Source organism: Littorina saxatilis, linkage group LG16, assembly GCF_037325665.1.
Source record: "Littorina saxatilis isolate snail1 linkage group LG16, US_GU_Lsax_2.0, whole genome shotgun sequence".
In the NCBI taxonomy this organism is placed as follows: domain Eukaryota; kingdom Metazoa; phylum Mollusca; class Gastropoda; order Littorinimorpha; family Littorinidae; genus Littorina; species Littorina saxatilis.
The window spans coordinates 21,452,957-21,473,463 of record NC_090260.1 but is presented as its reverse complement, the minus strand read 5'-3'; the positions used below and the strand labels follow the sequence as shown (position 1 = coordinate 21,473,463).

Below are 20,507 nucleotides of genomic sequence, written 5' to 3'. Positions count from 1 at the left end.
GAGATGGGTCGCAACATTTACATGGTTTCTTTTCTAACTTTGCATAAATTTATAATGAAAAGAGTCCATCTATCTTTCTTGCAGTTTATTTCACAAACGAAATCATTTATCGTTTTATCTATTTATTTATTGAGTGTTTTTTGTGTGTAAACGTAACATTTCAATCAGAAATGTAGCAAGTTTATTACACTTTTACTTTTTGTTCTTTATTTATCATTCCGGTTACAAATTTCCATTTGATGTTTCAAATGCTCAGTTTTTCAAAAATTCCATAGTATGTGTGTCACTGTGTGTGTGTGTGTGTGTGTGTGTGTAACTTTCTCCAATCTGTTAAATTCAGAATGCAAAATGAGGGAAAACTGGTATGTTTTTTTTAATTTGAAGAATTTGACAAGTTTACTGTAACTGATTTTTTATTGTTCAGCACAAAGTGGCATGCTAATATCAGGAAATTTACAAATGTCCTGGTTTTGAGAATTTACTGTAACAAAATCAAGGAAAAGAAAGCCAACAAAGAATTTCAGGTGGCAGCCCAAATTTTTGACCTGTTGACAAAAATATACACTTGTGTGTGTGTGTGTGTGTGTGTGTGTGTGTGTGTGTGTGTGTGTGTGTGTGTGTGTGTGAGAGTGAGAGAGAGAGAGATAGAGGCAGGTGAGTGTGGAGAGTCAGTATTGTCCTATGATTGTAAGTACACATATACATGTAATATGTAAGCACAGGTATATTATCTTAAAGTAATGAACTTGTGATGTAAGCTAGTAGCTTAAAGATGTGTACTGAGATGACTGCAGTTATACTTAACATCACACGTACACACACACACACACACACACACACACACACACACACACACACACAGACACAGACACATACAGACAGACACACCCACGCATTCAGTTTCAAAGTTCCCCGTTTTAATGTTTTGCACGTAGAGACTTTGAACATCTACTCATTGGAAGCTAAACAGACATCCTTCATTTCGAAAGAGAATTCAAAGACCAGGGAATGATGATTCCGAATCACAGTACAAAGACAATTATTTTGACGCTGTTCTTGACTAGTTTTGTAATATATATAAACCAAGGAAAGTATTGAAGATATTGCAGGTATGAAGAACAAACACAGTTTCTAAGTTCAACACTGAGACAGTGGAATCATCGTTTTAAGAGCTCTAAAAAATGTGAGAAAATCTGATCTTAAAACGGAGGCAGTCGCAAAATGGTACGTGTAGTACAGTGGTACCCCCCTTTTAAGACCCCCCATTTTAAGACCCCCCATTTTAAGACCCCCCCTTTTAAGACCCCCCATTTTAAGACCCCCCCTTTTAAGACCCCCCCTTTTAAGACCCCCCCTTTTAAGACCCCCCCTTTTAAGACCCCCCATTTTAAGACTTCCTCCCTTTTAAGACCCTGTTTTTTCACATTTTCTGTTCATATCCTCTGTAAACTTACCCCCATTTTAAGACTCCCTCCCTTTTAAGACCCTGTTTTTTCACATTTTCTGTTCATATCCTCTGTAAACTTACCCCCATTTTAAGACTTCCTCCCTTTTAAGACCCTGTTTTTTCACATTTTCTGTTCATATCCTCTGTAAACTTACCCCCATTTTAAGACTTCCTCCCTTTTAAGACCCTGTTTTTTCACATTTTCTGTTCATATCCTCTGTAAACTTACCCCCATTTTAAGACTTCCTCCCTTTTAAGACCCTGTTTTTTCACATTTTCTGTTCATATCCTCTGTAAACTTACCCCCATTTTAAGACTTCCTCCCTTTTAAGACCCTGTTTTTTCACATTTTCTGTTCATATCCTCTGTAAACTTACCCCCATTTTAAGACTTCCTCCCTTTTAAGACCCTGTTTTTTCACATTTTCTGTTCATATCCTCTGTAAACTTACCCCCATTTTAAGACTTCCTCCCTTTTAAGACCCTGTTTTTTCACATTTTCTGTTCATATCCTCTGTAAACTTACCCCCATTTTAAGACTTCCTCCCTTTTAAGACCCTGTTTTTTCACATTTTCTGTTCATATCCTCTGTAAACTTACCCCCATTTTAAGACTTCCTCCCTTTTAAGACCCTGTTTTTTCACATTTTCTGTTCATATCCTCTGTAAACTTACCCCCATTTTAAGACTTCCTCCCTTTTAAGACCCTGTTTTTTCACATTTTCTGTTCATATCCTCTGTAAACTTACCCCCATTTTAAGACTCCCTCCTTTTTAAGACCTGATTTTCTCAGATTTTTGAAGGTCTTTAAAAGGGGGTTCAACTGTACATTAACCTTCACTGTGCTTTGTGGCCGACCCAGAGCCTCACAAAATCATCTTTATCTCTGATTCTGAACCTATTTGGAGTTTTCAATTGAGATTTCATGTAATCTCTAATCACCATACAACCTTCCCATTGCCCAACTTTTGAAAGATTATCTTTGTAAACAAACAAATAACCAATGACGTAATTTAAACTACACAGTCCGGATGATGTGCGTCGTGGACGACCAATACGGAATTATACGCTGTTTATCCTTATTCGGATGGCCTGGGTTGTGTACGACCCATAAAAGAGGCGGCAAAACGTTTATTCCTATCTGGATGGCGTGGGTCGTGAAAGACCCATACTTTTTACGTTGAATCCTTCTTTGGAAAGTATGGATCGTACAAGACCCACATCATCCGGACTGTGTAGCAACAAATTGCTTTCACAGGTTTGTAAACATCCCTCAAAGGAAATATTCTTTGTTACTCAAAACTGGCTAACATTTACACACAACTTCAAAACGCTGGAAGATATGCAACAAACCGGCATCACATCCAACTCTCTCTTTCTTTCTCTCTCTCTCTCTCTCTCTCTCTCTCACACACACACACACACACACACACACTCATGAACACTTCATTAACAATGCATACACAAAGCTATATAATATATACGACTTGTGTCTGTGTGTGTGTGTGTGTGTGTGTGTGTGTTCGCGATGCACGGCCAAAGTTCTCGATGGATCTGCTTCAAATTTGGTGGGCATATTCAGGTAGACCCCGGACACAACCTGGTCGATGAGAATTTTCAACACGTGCTCTCAGCGAGCAGCACTGAACCGATTTTGTTTTTTCCGTTCATCTTCCCAGATCCATTCCCAGTAACTCTTCCTTATCTTCTCCAGTGTTTTGCGTTTATCTCCCTTCCTTCGTGTGGCATCCATCCATATTCCCGTTACTATTTTTAGAAGGTCACTGTCCACAACGCTTTCATCCCAGCGAAGCCGGATATTCCCGTTACTATTTTTAGAAGGTCACTGTCCACAATGCTTTCATCCCGGCAAAGCCGGGTACCCAACGAAATTTGGCTCTACTTCTTCCCGGCGAAGCCGGTACCCGGCGAAGTGGGTAATCATTTAGTCTTAAATATGTATGTGTGTGTGTGTGCCGGGTGTATCTGTGTGCGCACGTGCGTGCGTGAGTACATAAGTGCGTGCGCTTGCATGCATGGCATTTCTTTGGCAACACGAAAATATACTACATTTACTAGAAATGTTGAAAAGTCTAGTCAGCCTGTGAGCCAATAGGATTATGGATCCTCATGTGTTTTAGGAAACAGGCTTTTCTAATATAACTTACTCCACATTTTTCACAGACAAATCGCCTTGGCCTATTAGAATGCCTCAACAGGTGCCTCCGCAGATGATCCTCAAGCACAAAAGCGTGATCACACAGTGTACATTTATACGGCTTTTCTGGCAATCGTGCAGGTCTAATCTCATGCTCGACCGGAGGACACGTATTATTTGGATGCTGTTTTTTCTTGTGCTTTCTCAACGACCTTGGATGAAGGTAGGAAGCTTCACACAGAGAACACTTGTATGACTTCTTGTCGAAATGTGAAACCTGTTTGTGTGAATACAGTGCTCTAAGCCGAGAAAATGTCTCTCCGCATACCAGACACTGAAATATGTCTATTTTGTGCTTTTTTGCTTTTTGATGCTTGTTCAAGGACCTCATGGATGTGTACGCTGCTCCACACACATCACACTTGTGTGGTTTGTCCTCGACGTGGGAAAATCTTTTGTGTGACAAAAGTTCAGCAAAATGCACAAATTTCTCTCCACATACCCGACAACTATGGCGATTGTTGCGGGAATCAGTCAACTTCACTGTCAACTCATGGTATCTCAAATGTGTGCTGAGAGCCTTATAAAACCTGAATGCTTTTCCGCACACATGACACAAAAAGTCACAATGATTGCGTGTTTTCATGTGTGTCTCGAGCAGAAAAGGACTGGACAAAACATCCCCACACACATCACGGACACTGGAGTGTTTCCGCATGTGCTGTGATAACTGTTGGGGTCGAAAAAACCTGAGTCCACATAACTGACACAGGTATGTCTTGAAGCCAGAATGAGAAGACCTGTGATGCTGCAACTTTTCACCGGTCTTGAAAGTTTGTCCACAGGTTTCACAAAGGTACGGTGTCTCTCCAGTGTGTGTGTGCTGATGGTCCTTCAGCCTTGAAATAACCCCAAAGACGGCACCGCACAGCTTACAGGGGTACTTCCCCCCAGCTACAGTGTGTGTTTTCAAATGCTCTCTCAGTGCTGACTGATGTTTGAAAACAACACTGCAAAGTGGACAGGGATTCCGGGGTGACGCATCTCTTCTGCAACAGGGTGTCTTCTTCTTCTTCTTGTTGCCGCTACCTGTGCAACAGGGTGTGATCGGTGTGATTCTCTGCAATCAAACAAAGATTCGAGTTCATTTATAGGTAGGGAGACTCCTAACGGTACCATAATTGGGGGTGGTCTGGTTTCTTTTACGTGTCTGCCAAGGCGCTGCGCTGGGGTAAAACTTGTTTGTTTGTTTGTTTATTTGTTGCTTTAACGTCCAGCCGACTACGCAGAGCCATATCAGGACGAGGAAGGGGGGGGGGGGGGGGATGAAGGGGGCCACTTGTCAAGCGATTCCTGTTTACAAATGCACTAACCCATTACTTGTGTCCCAGCAGGCTTTAGTAAAACTAAATTAATACCTACTGGAAGATTACCAGTTTCCAGTATGTTAAAAATAGGCTTAACCTATCTACTGCTGGACTTACATCAGAACACTAACAGATTAAACTATACATGAATCGCGAGACAAGCGGCAAGAGAAGAGATTTTTGGAAAAAAATACAGGTGAATGAGCAAGAAGGCAGAAAAAAGAAAAGAATTCATGAAGAAAAGGAGAGCATGACAGGAAAGAGGAACCAAAAATCTACCTAACAGCAAACTAGAAAGCTCCTGCGGTTCCAAAAACAGGAGGGGCCTTTAATTTCATAACCGCAGTGCCCCACTGCGGGAAGGGTAAAACTATACTGCTTATTAGTAAACAAAGCGGCCATCAATGAAGATAAGATCTTACCTTCCCCTTTTCGTTGACTCGCACACTACCCCCATGCAAAGAGTCAGGATGATACCTCAATGTGAGCACGCTGACACAGAAATAAACCTTTCAGCATTACAAGCTGGTTATTGCGCTGGTCCTTTAGGTACCGCGAAACAGCGTGAAAATCAGAATTCTCATTCAGTTGTGACTTGTAACCCATGTAGAATTCTCCATTTCTGATTGTTTTTTGTTGTTAAAAAGTCTGATAATTCACAGCACATTAACTCTGTTTCAGATGTTGTTATGCAGAGAAAAATCCCAAATTATTTGAAGAAAAGTAACTTGGTTTTCAGATTTCGTTTCACTGAGGGTTGTGTTTCTTTTCCGATACTTCGTTGAGGCAGTATTTTCAGCAAAATATGTTGACGTATTTTTAATCTCATAAACATGCTATAAATATGGTTTAGGGCATACACTCATTTTGCTGGTGAATGTTTTGCTGGCAGTGGAATTTGAAAACGCTACCACCCGTCCCCCTTATTGTGTTATATGGTCCTAATTCCAACATTTCCATGAGTTTTGTGCCCTAAACCCATGCGAAATTGTTGCGCAGAAGATGAACTTATTTTTGTTGTGTAATTCGTTTGTTTACATGTTCCTTCTTGGGACTCAGTTAGCCAATATACACCATGCCAAGCCAGCAGACAAGAGAACTAAGTGAAGTCTGCTTCCTTCCTTGTGCAGGATGATCCAAAAAAAAATGCAGCCCTAAAAAAAATGCTTATGAATTCTACATCTGTTAAAGGCACAGTAAGCCTCCCGTAAACCATCACAGAGCTCCCCGAGCGTCTACATACAGTACAAGCATACTTCCATTTGAACGCTCACCGAACGGGAACATCCTGGCTGCTTTCTGTCGAGCGCGAGAAATTTTCAAAGAATTTATTTTCGTGGACTTGCTCCTCTACAACAATGGCGCCTCGTTTTGGTGCTGGACGGCGGTTATGAATATTCCGAATACCGGAAATCACGCCCGGACAGTAAGCCTCCCGTAAACCATCACAGATACTGTCAGGCTTTTACACACAGTACAAACACCCTTCCATTTGAACGCTCACCAAACGGGAACATCCTAGGTGCCCTACGTAAAGAGCGAGCAATTTTTAAAGAATTAATTTTGCAGATTGTCTCGAACACTTTTTGGACCCATCCTGAACTCAGGTCAAAAATGAGTTACTTCCCTTTGGGTCATATTCTATCGATGTAAACTGGCCATAGCCGTGGATCGATGATTATCAGAATTTTTGTGGCCCGTGGTGCGTTTTTGCGCTGGACCTAACTTTTAAAATCTAAATAATAAATTGACAGCTTGTTACACAAACATTCTTAAATCATAAAAGATCAGTACAATTCGAAGTTGTGAAAGTTTGAAAAAAGAAAAGCCCGGAAGCAGGGTCACGCAAGGGTCGTAGCAGACGACGGTTTATGCATCGCCGTTTAACACTAACAGTCAAAAGCCATCGCTTGAGTTCTTGTGAACCACAGCCGTTTGTTTCGTGCATAAAAACGTGCTATTCAATCAATCAATGACGCTTATATCGCGCATATTCCGTGGGTACAGTTCTAGGCGCTCTGCAGTGATGCCGTGTGAGATGAAATTTTATACGGCCAGTAGATTGCAGCCATTTCGGCGCATATTTACCTTTCACGGCCTATTATTCCAAGTCACACGGGTATAGGTAGACAATTATTAACTGTGCCTAAGCAATTTTGCCAGGAAAGACCCTTTTGTCAATCGTGGGATCTTTAACGTGCACACCCAATGTAGTGTACACGGGGGGGAGGGTTCGGACACCGAAGAGAGTCTGCACACAAAGTTGACTCTGAAATAAATTTCCGCCGAACCTGGGATCGAACTCACGCTGACAGCGGCCAACTGAATACAAATCCAGCGCGCTACCAACTGAGCTATATCCCCGCCCCGCTATTGTAGATAAGCTCACATCGAGTCGCATTCAAATGACTAACTGACGACTACATTGTGAAAAAGGGAAACTGGATCAAACGGGTTCACGATGGCTCAGGGGTAAGATAAACCACGCAAAAAAAAATTCTTTGAAAATTGTTCGCTCCGGCTTTACGGAGGGCACCTGGGATGTTCTCAATCGGTGAGTGTTTAAATGAAAGGGTGTTTGTTCTGTGTGTAAAAGCCTGACCGTATCTGTGATGGTTTACGGGAGGCTTACTGTGCCTTTAACCGAATCACTTCATATTTTTAGAACATAAATTTCAGCCAATGCATGGCCCTTCCACAAAGCGAGAGTTACATATATCAAAGGGTCGGAATTTTGTGCAATTTAAAACAAAGTTGCCAAATTGGAGGATCGACTCAATAGTACGAGGTTTGAAATTGAGCGGTAGCCAAACTAACCCGATTTAAAGCCCTCCAGATTGTTGATTGTTACGTTTGGAGTAATTCGAATGACATAGTATACCTTAATCAACATTAGACAATCAGTGACTTCAATACAGCAATTACAGGGCATTTCCCATGGATGATGAATGGTTTTTTTTTCATTTATGAAATTTGCGCGACATTGCGCAAGTGTAACTTTACAACAAAGCGGTTAATTTTTCCAGTCATTTGAGTTTTGCAAATATGTTTGTATTTGTTGTGCATGAACTTCAGTTTGTCCTCGAACATTCTACAAAGTTTCGAGACTGTTGGTAAAATTGTCCGACATTTACCTTTTCTCCGAAATATGTTCCAAATTACATCTCCGAACTTGTCATTGGCACGAAAGCTTTTCTGTCTAGGGATTGCCCTGATCCTAGCTGTAACTCTTTCTTCAGGTCACAGATGATCTAGGGTGTGTTTATGTAACCTCAGACATTCTGATAATCCAAAAGGTAACAGTCTGGAGAGTTTAAAATCAGGGAATAATTGTTATCGTTCAATGACAAATCTCGTTCTGTTGAGTCGATCGCCGAATTTGGCATCTTTTTGTTAATTTGGACAAAAGTCAGATTATCTAAACGTCCCGGCCCGCTATCTCTTTCTCTGTGTCTTTGTCAGTCAGTCAGTCAGTCAGTCAGTCAGTCTGCCTGCCTGCCTGCCTGCCTGTCTCTCTGTTGGTTTTACGCCTTTCAGTATTTAAATCTTATGCCATTTTTATTCTTGGTCATGTGCTAAACCTTTCTCTGTACATATTTTTTAGCTTTTGGTTGTATTCATTTGTTATTGAGTTAATGTTCAGGTAAATTACGACAAAGAGAACAGTTCTGCTAATTTGCTAGTTAATTTTGCCGATATTAGCTCCCAATTCCACGAATTCGCTTATTAACTTTCTACCTATCACTATCAGGGATGGATCACATCATTTTGAAGTGGGTTTTTTTTCTTAAAATTTCTTTTAGGGACAATCCAACAACGCAAAGCGTTTAGATGAGGGTGCGATAAAGGCGATATGTTGAAAAAGGCAAGGACAATGGAGCAATCTGAGCAAATTTAAGAAACTTCCCCTAATACACCTTCCAATAAGTAAATTTAAGAAGACAAGTTTGGCTAAAAACAGGGACAATTGACCGATCTGGTGCAACATGAGCCAACAAATTACCCAACTATTTTTCAAAACCATCACTTAGAAGTTAGAAGACAAAGGCCGACTCAAGGAAAATGAAGCAATCTGGTGCAATCTGAGTCATCTGTTTTTCTTTATTTTAAAATTAATTTATCTCTTCTTTTTTTCGCTCTTTTTTAAAAAATTGTATTAATTTTTTTTAGGCAGGGATGGGGGGGGGGGGGGGGGTGTCCCGAAACCCCCACTGGATCCGCCCCAGGCCTATAAATCAACCCATACGTGGAATGCAATCAGACAGACGGATATCTGTATTTCAATCATTTCTACATGAAGACAATTAGTCTTCATGGTGATGGAACCTGCTTTAACATTAATAGTCTTCAGGTGTGGTTCGCGCTTTTTGTTATATATTTCCTGAATGTTGTTCAAAGCATCTACGATGTGGGCTTTTTATGAAATTGTCAATCAACACAACCCTCATTGTAAGAATAATTAACAGATATTAGTCTGGGTGAGTCGCTTAAAAAATGAATCTTTGCCTGTTGTCAACAATTTTGAATTTCACACGAAAATCACGTTTTTCCGCTTATGTCAAGAAAACAGAATTAATAGCAGCGAGACAGGTCAAGAAAAATACAAATTACATTCTTTCTGCCTGTACCGCGCTATTTAATCAAAAAGATTCCACCCCAACGCTGGCCTAAAACGTCACTGCCGAAGCCCAAAAGGAAAGGCAAGGCAGAACGACACTACATCCACTCCTCTCTAATGCGCCTATAATATAAACATCCCCCCCCCCCCCCCCCCCCCCCCCCCCCCCCAAATCCGTCAACTCTAACCACCACTATTCACCCTTACATCCAGTTTTTGACGACCATCTTTTATCACCTCGGCCGTGCCTCGGGCACACTATCAACATTCCCCTCCCTTCGCTCTTTCCACCACCATCCGCCCTACCCACTTGTCCTAAGACTATTTAGGGGTTTTAAATCACCCAAGGTGAAGGACTTCCTCGATAAGAGAGAGAGAGAGAGAGAGAGAGAGAGAGAGAGAGAGAGAGAGAGAGAGAGAGAGAGAGAGAGAGAGAGAGAGAGAGAGAGAGAGAGAGAGAGAGAGAGAGAGAGAGAGAGAGAGAGAGAGAGAGAGAACAGGGCAGGCAGAAAATAAAACTCGACAAACTTCACAATCTAATTAACAGAAACATACACACAGAATGGCACATCACCTGGTAAGCATGGTCTCGCATAACACATGTCCTAATTTGAAGCAGCCGAGTTTCCGCCAAGGTTCTGCTGACTTTGCGTCCCGTGATCGGATGCCTTTCTGAGGCGGAATCTCGAATCTGCTGTGGTGGTGATGGGACACCCAGGTGATGATTGGTCTGCAACAAATGAGTTAGTTAGTTAGTTATTTGGTGTTTAACGTCGTTTTCAACCACGAAGGTTATATCGCGACGGAGGGAAGGGGGGAGATGGGATAGAGCCACTTGTCAATTGTTTCTTGTTCACAAAAGCACTAATCAAAAATTTGCTGCAGGGGCTTGCAACGTAGTACAATATATTACCTTACTGGGAGAATGCAAGTTTCCAGTACAAAGGACTTAACATTTCTTACATACTGCTTGACTAAAATCTTCACAAACATTGACTATATTCTATACAAGAAACACTTAACAAGGGTAAAAGGAGAAACAGAATCCGTTAGTCGCCTCTTACGACATGCTGGGGAGCATCGGGTAAATTCTTTCTGGTCCCAACCAATATGGGACTCCCCCTAACCCGCGGGGGGTCAACAAATGAGTGCCAGGTGTGCTCTAATAGTAATAAAGTTAAGTTGCTTTACAAATGTCCTGAGGAAGAGAAAAAACAAGTCGCGTATAAAGGCGAAATGACAATATTTAGTCAAGCTGTCGAACTCACAGAATGAAACTGAACGCACTGCTTTTTTCACCAAGACCACATACTTGTAGTTTCGTCAGTCCACCGTTCGTGGCAGAGGCAGTGAAATCAACAAGCCATGCAGAATAGTGCGGTAGTGGTCGCGCTGAGCAGGATAACACGCTTTTCTGTATGTCTATTCTTTTTAGCTTACTGAGTTTGTTTTCAATCCACACATAACATATCTATATGTTTTTGGAATCGGGGACCGACAAGGAATAAAATGAAATTGTTTTTAAATCGATTTCGGAATTTTTTTTTTAATCATAATTTTCATACAGTGGAACCTCCCGTAACGACCTCTCCCAAGAACGACCCCCTCCTTTTGCTGACCGAATTTCTCGGCACGGATGCTTTTCACACTGTAACTAACCTCCCAAGAACGACGCCCTACTTTTTCCGACGACCGACCTACCAACGTAGGGTCAATAACGACTTTGACCTTTTAACCAATGAGTGTCAAAGTTCATAATTACGCAGCACACGCGGAACACGCACGCCATTAGTCAGCATCAAGAGTCAGGGATTTATTTGTTTGTTTGTTTGCTTAACGCCCAGCCGACCATGAAGGGCCATATCAGGGCGGTGCTGCTTTGACATTTAACGTGCGCCACACACAAGACAGAAGTCGCAGCACAGGCTTCATGTCTCACCCAGTCACATTCTGACACCGGACCAACCTGTCCTGGCACTAACCCCATAATGCCAGACGCCAGGCGGGGCAGCCACTAGATTGCCAATTTTAAAGTCTTAGGTATGACCCGGCCGGGGTTCGAACCCATGACCTCCCGATCACGGGGCGGACGCATTACCACTAGGCCAACCGTGCCGGTTAAGAATTAGGGGTGGTAGTCTGTAGTCAGTAGTGCGTGCAAGTCAAGTGGCCCACGGCTGTCATCTTCTCACCTATTGCTGTCACAATTGAAGGACTGCCCTCGAAGTAGGGTGGAGGGAGGGATATGAGGGGTTGAGTAGGGGCAGTTAGAAGGACAACTCAATAATGAATTGATGTGTACGTACTCTGTGAGTGTGTGCTCACCAACTGAGACCTCGGGTCAATGTCCCATACTTGCCAAAGAGCAAGTTTTACCTATGGGACGGTCTCCTTTGATGTCTGAGAGGAAACTCTTCCTGTCCCAGGTTACAGACACTGACCTTCTTACCCGGGGTCAATCACTGAGTTTTACCTATGAAACCGTGTCCGTGTGTGTGTGTGTGTGTGTGTGTGTGTGTGTGTGTGTGTGTGTGTGTGTGTGTGTGTGTTATGCCTGCCCGTGTGTGCGCTGGTGTATGCACGTACATCATGGTTATCCATATGCACATCAAATAAGAACAAAAATAGGATAACGGACACAACTTTGAAGACTGAACTGCCCAACAGTTCCCTCCCCTGTGAAAAAAATTATACCTCCCAAACTCCCAATTAAGACCCCTCCTTTTTACGACCGATTTTTCTGGACATTTTCAAGGTCGTTAGTCTGGTCCGTGTGCGTTTTGTTGTCAAACTTGTTTGTGTGCATGTTGTCTTGCTCACATAGAAAAGGTTCAGTCTCCACCTCCTCCTCCCTCACCTCAATAGTCACCTCTTCATCGGAGGTCTGCTCCTCTTCTGACAAACAGGTGTCGGCTTCAGGTAATGATGGAGACAAACTGGTCTGAAATACTGGGGTAGAGTCAACAGTTCTTGTATCACCGCCTGCACTGATCTGACTTCTTCCTGGGGTAGAGTCAACTGTTCTTGTAACACGCACCTTTGATGTCGACCTGTTGGCTGTAGTGTTGCGGGTATTCTGAAATGTGTTGGTAAAAGGAAGCATTGACTAAAGATAAAGGCATTGCAAATCCAATAAAAAAGAGCGAATTCTGTTATTGCTCAGTAGGCCTAAACTTTGGCCATGACCTAGGTAAATAACCCGCGCAACAGGGCAGACAGAAAATAAAACTCGACAAACTTGACAATCTAATTAACAGAAACATACAAACAGAATGGCACATCACCTGGTAAACATGGTCTTGCACAACGCATGTCTCAGTTTGAAGCAGCCGAGTTTCCGCCAAGGTTCTGCTGACTTTGCGTCCCGTGATCGGATGCCTTTCTGAGGCGGAATCATGAATCTGATATTTTCCTGCGCTATGGTCAGAAGTTTGTGTAACTCCACCTTCAGCGATCTGATGCCTTATCGTTGTTGAGACACGTGTTTTTCTTCCTTCGCCTTGAATGATCTGGTCTCTACCTGCCACAGAATCGCATGTCTGCTGTGGTGGTTGGGTCGAAGGGAAATTGTTGGCCTGAAATAAAGGAATGACGTTCTGCTGTACTTGAGATATGTACTTATTAGGACTCATACAATACCGTAACAATTATCCTCCCAATGGCGACCTTCAAAATGTTTAGAAAAATAGGTCTTACAATGGAAGCGCCACGTTTTTTGTTTTTTATATTGGGAATTACATATTTTGCCACCATCCCCCTCTCAGTCACCCAAACCCAATAAAATTGTGTTTCATAAGAAGCTTGACACGTCACTTACCTTTCATACTTACTGTTGCTGCTGCTGATTCTCTCTCTCTCAGTAGATATCTTACAAGCCAGTCAATATTGAGCGAGGGGTGTTTCGGAAACATGCCCCCCTCGTTAGTGATTGGACCCTCCAATGTTTGCACAAGATTTTACAAGAAAAGGTCACTTTTGCACAACCCATACAAACCTGACATTACTTCCAATAATCCTCATTAATATTTACATTATTTTGTTACTTTTCAGTTTATAGTTTTTTTACTTATGTTTTTTGACCCCACCCCAAAAAGGAATGGTTGAACAGGCAACCAGAGAATTTTGTTTTTGTTTTATTGCAGAATTACAGTCTGAGAAGCAGAGACAGACCGAGTGAGAAAGATTTTTGTAATAAGGATTAATGAATTTCTAATCACATATTCATGAATCCTTATGAAAATTAATTAATTTAAATTCAACTGTAGTCTATTGTCAAACAAGAAGGGCAAAGCCCATACGACTCACATGCTTTACACATTTTTTTTCTACCAAAATACATGTGACCTTGGTCAAGGTCATCCAAGGTCATGCAACACAAAGCTGTTAATTCAAGACATAGGAAGTACAATGGTGCTTATTGGCTCTTTCTACCATGAGATATGGTCACTTTTAGTGGTTCACTCCCTTATTTTGGTCACATTTCATAAGGGTCAAAGTGACCTTGACCTTGATCATATGTGACCAAATGTGTCTCATGATGAAAGCATAACATGTGCCCCACATAATTTTTAAGTTTGAAACAGTTATCTTCCATAGTTCAGGGTCAAGGTCACTTCAAAATATGTATACAATCCAACTTTGAAGAGCTCCTGTGACCTTGACCTTGAAGCAAGGTAAACCAAACTGGTATCAAAAGATGGGGCTTACTTTGCCCTATATATCATATATAGGTGAGGTATTCAATCTCAAAAACTTCAGAGAAAATGGGAAAAATTAGACAACATTTATGGCCCCTGCGACCTTGACCTTGAAGCAAGGTCAAGATGCTATGTATGTTTTTTGGGGCCTTGTCATCATACACCATCTTGCCAAATTTGGTACTGATAGACTGAATAGTGTCCAAGAAATATCCAACGTTAAAGTTTTCCGGACGGACGGACGGACGGACAGACGACTCGGGTGAGTACATAGACTCACTTTTGCTTCGCATGTGAGTCAAAAATCGTTCTATAGGATTGTAGATATGAGTCATGTGTATCTTTGCGTCAAATATCATGCATTTCTGATGTATGATGTTGCTGTAAAACCGTAAATTTTGACTAAATGTTTTAACATAGATAGGGAATCAAAGCGAGGGTCGTGGTGCATGTGTGTGTGTGTATGTTCAGAGCGATTCAGAGAAAACTACTGGACCGATTTTCATGAAACTTTACAAGAGAGTTTCTGAGTATGGTATCTACTGTCTTTAACCGCTAGGCTATTGCGCTCATCATGTTACACACAAGTGTCTGCGAAAGCACGCTGTGACAAACAGAAACAGACAGACAGATGAAAAAGCAGATGGAGTACCTGGTAATGCAGACACGCCTTAGTCTGAAGCTGCCGACTTTCTTCTGTTCCCTCCTTGACAACTGTGACAGACGAGCAATCTGAAGCGGCCATCGCTTCGTCAACCTGCTCTCTGTCGCTTGTTTGCATCTGGTCAGTTGGGTCACAATAACCTGCCTCAGATTGCAGCTGCAACACAGGAACACACATTGTAACAACCATGTCATGTCTTCACCAACAGACATCAGTATACTTTTTATAAATTCATATCATCTTCAAGGTCTGATTTAAAATACAGATCCACAAAATACAGTTAGACAATAACCCTCGTCTTGATTCCCAGTCTATTTGAAAACATTTGGTCAATTATGTTAATGTAAAATTACTAAAAAGGGAAAAGAAAGAGAGAGCAGTAAAAAAACAAAAACAAGAAGGGGAAACTTCTTAAATCCAATTCAATTTCGAGGAATGGTTTCTAACAGTAACACAAAGACAGAGAAACTGAGAGACAGACAGACAGAGTACCTCCATGGTCGCTGGTTGAAGCGGTTGCCTTTCTACCTCTTCCTCCTCTATGACAATGGGTTGTCTTTCTTCTTCTTTAACGACAATGTGAATCCACTTGTGATGGTCTGTTTCTTCCTCCTGTACAAGAATCTGCTGTCCTTCTTCCTCATCTACTGCAATGAGTTGTCCTACATCTTTTACAACAATGTCCTGTCCATCTTCCTCTTTTACAACAATCTGTTGTCTGTCCTCCTCATCATCCTCTACAACTATGGATTGTTCTTCCTCCTCCTTTACAGCAATCTGTTGTTCATCATCCTCTTCCTTCTTGACAGCAATGTGCTGTCCTCTTTCTTCAAGTACCTCTTCTACAATGAGTCGTCCTTCTTCATCTTTTACAACAGTCTGCTGTCTTTCCTGCTCTACCACAATGGGTTCTTCTTCTTCAATCTTTACAACAATCTGTTGTACATCTTCGTCTTCCTTCTTTGCAGAAATATGTGGACTTTCTGTTTCTCCATCGTCCTTCTTGACATCAAGACCAGCACCCCAATCTCCTGATGTGACCATCTGTTCATTACGCAGCTCCATGGCCTGATACGGTTCCATAGTTCTCGCAACTCCACTTTCAGCGGTTTCCTCCTCTTCTGACAACTATAGTTGCATGCTCGCAGCAATGACGGAGGCTCGTAACAGGTCTGAAATCAAGGGAAAAAACACACATAAGCATTACATAAAGGTACAGTGCTTTTTGTGTCAACAGTCAATTGTCCTGTTTGGACATTTATTAATATCAAATCCTACCAGTGTGTAAATTATGGAGGCTATACATCCAGAACAAGCTCAACTGTCAACATTCAGATTTCCGCCGATGGCCCGCTTGTCAGCCAGCCGAACACTGCTATTCATTAAGACTCAGGGATGCCATGGGAACTGAGAACAGTGATTTGGGAGTACATGAACTGTGGGTTGGGGGGGGGGGGGGGCTGCCCTGAAGTATGTAATGTACGTAACTGACTAATTTAACACCTGACGCAGAAAATGTTCTTTGCCAGAATATATTCTACATACATGTACAGTACAACATGTATACTACTTCTAGTTCTGACACTGATCACTCATTTTGTCATAAACAGTTAAAAACATTTGTTGATTAATAACCCATGGACTCACAGTCACTGAATCAACATAAATCCATTTACTGCTAAGATTTTTTCCGTGATATGCGACATCTAGCTCCATTATTTTTGAGAGAGAGAGAGAGAGAGAGAGAGAGAGAGAGAGAGAGAGAGAGAGAGAGAGAGAGACAAGGAGACAGAGTGAGAGAGAGCTGAGACTGAGAGTGAGTGAGAGAGATAGAGTGTGAGAGAGAGAGAGAGAGAGAGAGAGCTGAGAGAGAGAGAGCTGAGAGAGAGAGAGAGCTGAGAGTCAGAGAGAGCTGAGAGACAGAGAGCTCTTCTCAGTCAAGTTAGTGATAGGTGGCCAACATCAGCATGGTGATGAATCTGCTGAGAGAGAGAGAAATAGTCAGGTGACTTCACAGACCTCCCCTCCTCATAATGTCTACGATGCCAGTCAACAAGTCTTCCACTGGCGATGACGAATATGGAGGCTTTAGTGCACGAGCGCTCCCTGTACTTCTGAGGTAACCGTCAACGATCGAAGCGGTGGTATCCTTCGCTGCGCAAGTTCAGACTTGGCAAAAAACAATGGAAATAGCGTCGACGGTCAACAAAAGCCAGGTACAAATGATGGGGTTTGTATGCTGTGCATGATGACTTTTGACACCTAAAGAAGCTTCTTCCCACGCTGGTGCAGTAGCTGAAGTCTGTTTACATCCATCACCATCCTCCATTTAATGCTGAATCTACTAGTACGATCAGCAGATTCGGAACTCCGGCTACAAAGCCCAACTCTGTGTGATCAGCAAAAACTATTCGTCATTTTCGTATCTTCTTTGACTTTTAATCAATTAGTTATAATAGAGGTAAGCTTATATGAAGTTCTATCATTTTCGAGTTTTGTGACTTAATACGAAGACCACCTAATTTTTAGTGTTGCATTTTTCACGACTAATTTTCTTTCCACAATATCTGAAGGGCTTTGTGTTGCGACCCATCTCGTCATCGGCGCTTTTCCGGAAATGACCTGCGCTTTGTTGGAATTCCAACAATGGCCGCCATTGTAGGAATTCCAACTTTGCGCTTCGCGATTCTAGAAATGTACCGCGCGCATAGTGAGAATTCTGATACAAGTCATGATGGCCAATGATGATCCTTGTATTTTTAAAGTGATCAATGCTTAGTCTTGAAAAAGCAGATCTGCATTGTATAACACACCAAACCAACCGAATTACAACAAGTCGCGTAAGGCGAAAATACAATATTTAGTCAAGTAGCTGTCGAACTCACAGAATGAAACTGAACGCAATGCCATTTTTCAGCAAGACCGTATACTCGTAGCATCGTCAGTCCACCGCTCATGGCAAAGGCAGTGAAATTGACAAGAAGAGCGGGGTAGTAGTTGCGCTAAGGATAGCACGCTTTTCTGTACCTCTCTTTGTTTTAACTTTCTGAGCGTGTTTTTAATCCAAACATATCATATCTATATGTTTTTGGAATCAGGAACCGACAAGGAATAAGATGAAAGTGTTTTTAAATTGATTTGGACAATTTAATTTTGATAATAATTTTTATATATTTAATTTTCAGAGCTTGTTGTTAATCCGAATATAACATATTTATATGTTTTTGGAATCAGCAAATGATGGAGAATAAGATAAACGTAAATTTGGATCGTTTTATAAATTTTTATTTTTTTTTACAATTTTCAGATTTTTAATGACCAAAGTCATCAATTAATTTTTAAGCCACCAAGCTGAAATGCAATACCGAAGTCCGGGCTTTGTCGAAGATTACTTGACCAAAATTTCAACCAATTTGGTTGAAAAATGAGGGCGTGACAGTGCCGCCTCAACTTTCACAAAAAGCCGGATATGACGTCATCAAAGACATTTATCAAAAAAATGAAAAAAACGTTCGGGGATTTCATACCCAGGAACTCTCATGTCAAATTTCATAAAGATCGGTCCAGTAGTTTAGTCTGAATCGCTCTACACACACACACAGACACACACACGCTGGAGACGCTGCTTTACTGGACTTGCGCAACATCCCATCAAGTGCCGAAATAATCACTACTGTTGATTGTGGGCAGTAATGGAAAGACAAGACAAGACAAGACACACACGCACACACACACACTGACACACGCACACACACACATACACCACGACCCTCGTTTCGATTCCCCCTCGATGTTAAAATATTTAGTCAAAACTTGACTAAATATAATAACAAAACTTGACTAAATATAAAAAAGCAGGGGTGTTGCAGGTAGCTCTGTTTCCTCCTTGGGGATGAAGCTACCTGGGGAAGGGATTGTGTTGGAGGTGCGGGTAGAGGGGTAGCCCTTCCGGTGCTCCCCCTTGGACCTCCCTAGTCCAGGACCCTGGGCGAGGTGGCCATTGTGGCGTAATCCCTCCGAACTAGCATAACGTTTCCTTATCCCAAGACCGACCGTGCGTGGTCTATGACCACATCCTCTACGAGGTGACCCTATCAACTAGGCAGCGCAAGCCCCTAGGCGAAACACGGCGGATCTAGAGGAGAGAACCTCGATAAAAAATTTGAGCTGCCATGAAGACGGAGCATGTTGGCTGAGGACAGCGGGCAGACCTTCTGTGCCGACACCCATCTACAGGAGAAAACCAGGCATACACGCATCAAACCCAACATGGCCATACAAACGGACAAAAAGCAAAAACACTTTTGATAACTTCGGCGGGCTGTAACAACACAGTTCAACGACGCATCCCACTCGACCAAAACGCACCAATTTTAGTTTTTACGTAATTTTTAACATTTCAGATCTTACATTTTACAACAACAAAAACACAACAAGAGTGTTCCGATATAACTTTTCCCTGGTAACTATCGATTGTAATAATTTTTTCTCACAGTCTCTCTGGGCTGCAGAGACAGCATTACGTCCCTTTACTGAGTAGGCTTTCTTGTCACTGCATGGTAATCTAGGCTCTTGAAACGTAATGTGCAAGTCTGTGTGCTATATTGATAACTTGAAGTGTGTTAAATTCGCTTTGCTTCTCCTTTTGCGATACTTGAATGAAACTGTCAAGTTCACTTGTGTTCTTCGATTTGTTTCGCATAAGCGGGTTGCAAGGTTCATGGCTGTTTGTTTTCTTTGTCATCGTCTGTGTGTCAGGATCTTCTCTGATTATGCTTGAATCACAAGGTGATCGTGTGTGTGCATGTTCATTTTTTATGTTTACGCCGGCAGATTGACTATTCTATGTGTGTGTGGGTGTGTGTGATTTCAACAGATTCATGCTTCTTCAGTACAACTGACAAACAATAGACACTCAGTTTGGCAAAGAGAAAGACAGAGGTGGAATTACGGGCGGACACAAAGTTGACAAAGGAAACAACATCCAGTCGAGCAGACACACAGATTAATATTAAATGTAGCTGAACAGAACAATAAGAATACAACAACTGCACAAGATTTGTGACACAAGTTTTATTGTATTCACTAAAGACAACAACAAAAGAAAATGCTTGCACACAACTCAAATCAAATCAAATTAACTTTATTATATTCAGGGCCTAGCATTGCAAAAAGCGAGTTCAGCTTACAAAGGCGGGGGTCTGGGGGCAGAGGGGGTTTGGGGGGCAAAGCCCCCTGAATTTGAAGATTTTTTTGAGATTTTATACCTAAATTGACCCCCCCCCCCCCCCCCCCAAAGAAGATTGAGCAACTAAATTATGCCTTCACCAACAAGCAAAACACAGACAGAAAACAAGAAAACTGACAATCTTGTGTTATTTGGCCTATAAGTGCCATTCCCAGTGTCCTTCCAGGAATACCTTGATTCTTTGTCACTGAATGGCTGACCACGTTCAACAATGTCATGTCGCTTCGAGTCATTATTTCAAGTCTAGTCGAGCCACAAAACACCGGCACAAAGCATGCTCGCGCGATGCCAGAGGAAGTGCGTGCTCAAG

General features: G+C 41.9%; 1 protein-coding gene across 2 annotated transcripts; it reads right to left on the bottom strand.

Annotated features, from left to right (window-relative positions):
• Nucleotides 1-1,373: 1,373 nt before the first annotated feature.
• On the bottom strand, nt 1,374-17,287 carry LOC138951475 (uncharacterized). Of its 2 annotated transcripts, none has more exons than XM_070323077.1 (7): nt 16,969-17,287; nt 15,442-16,121; nt 14,938-15,105; nt 12,873-13,163; nt 12,446-12,664; nt 10,163-10,318; nt 1,374-4,723 (listed from the first exon to the last, which is right to left on the bottom strand). In XM_070323077.1, the coding sequence occupies exons 2-7, from the start codon at nt 16,030-16,032 to the stop codon at nt 3,539-3,541; spliced, it is 2,610 nt and encodes an 869-aa protein (XP_070179178.1). In that variant the 5' UTR covers nt 16,033-16,121; nt 16,969-17,287; the 3' UTR covers nt 1,374-3,538. The 2 variants fall into 2 exon arrangements, with proteins under 2 accessions (XP_070179178.1, XP_070179179.1); XM_070323078.1 differs by having other exon boundaries at nt 12,458-12,664.
• Between the last annotated feature and the right edge of the window lie 3,220 nt (nt 17,288-20,507).

Bases quoted from the DNA above. Each gene is read 5' to 3' on its own strand.
- LOC138951475 (XM_070323077.1), bottom strand. From the start codon at position 16,032: ATGGAACCGTATCAGGCCATGGAGCTGCGTAATGAACAGATGGTCACA. The intron at 15,106-15,441 runs GTACTCTGTCTG...CCTGTGTTGCAG, and splicing joins TTCAACCAGCGACCATGGAG to CTGCAATCTGAGGCAGGTTA. The intron at 13,164-14,937 runs GTACTCCATCTG...CCTTTATTTCAG, and splicing joins AGGCGTGTCTGCATTACCAG to GCCAACAATTTCCCTTCGAC.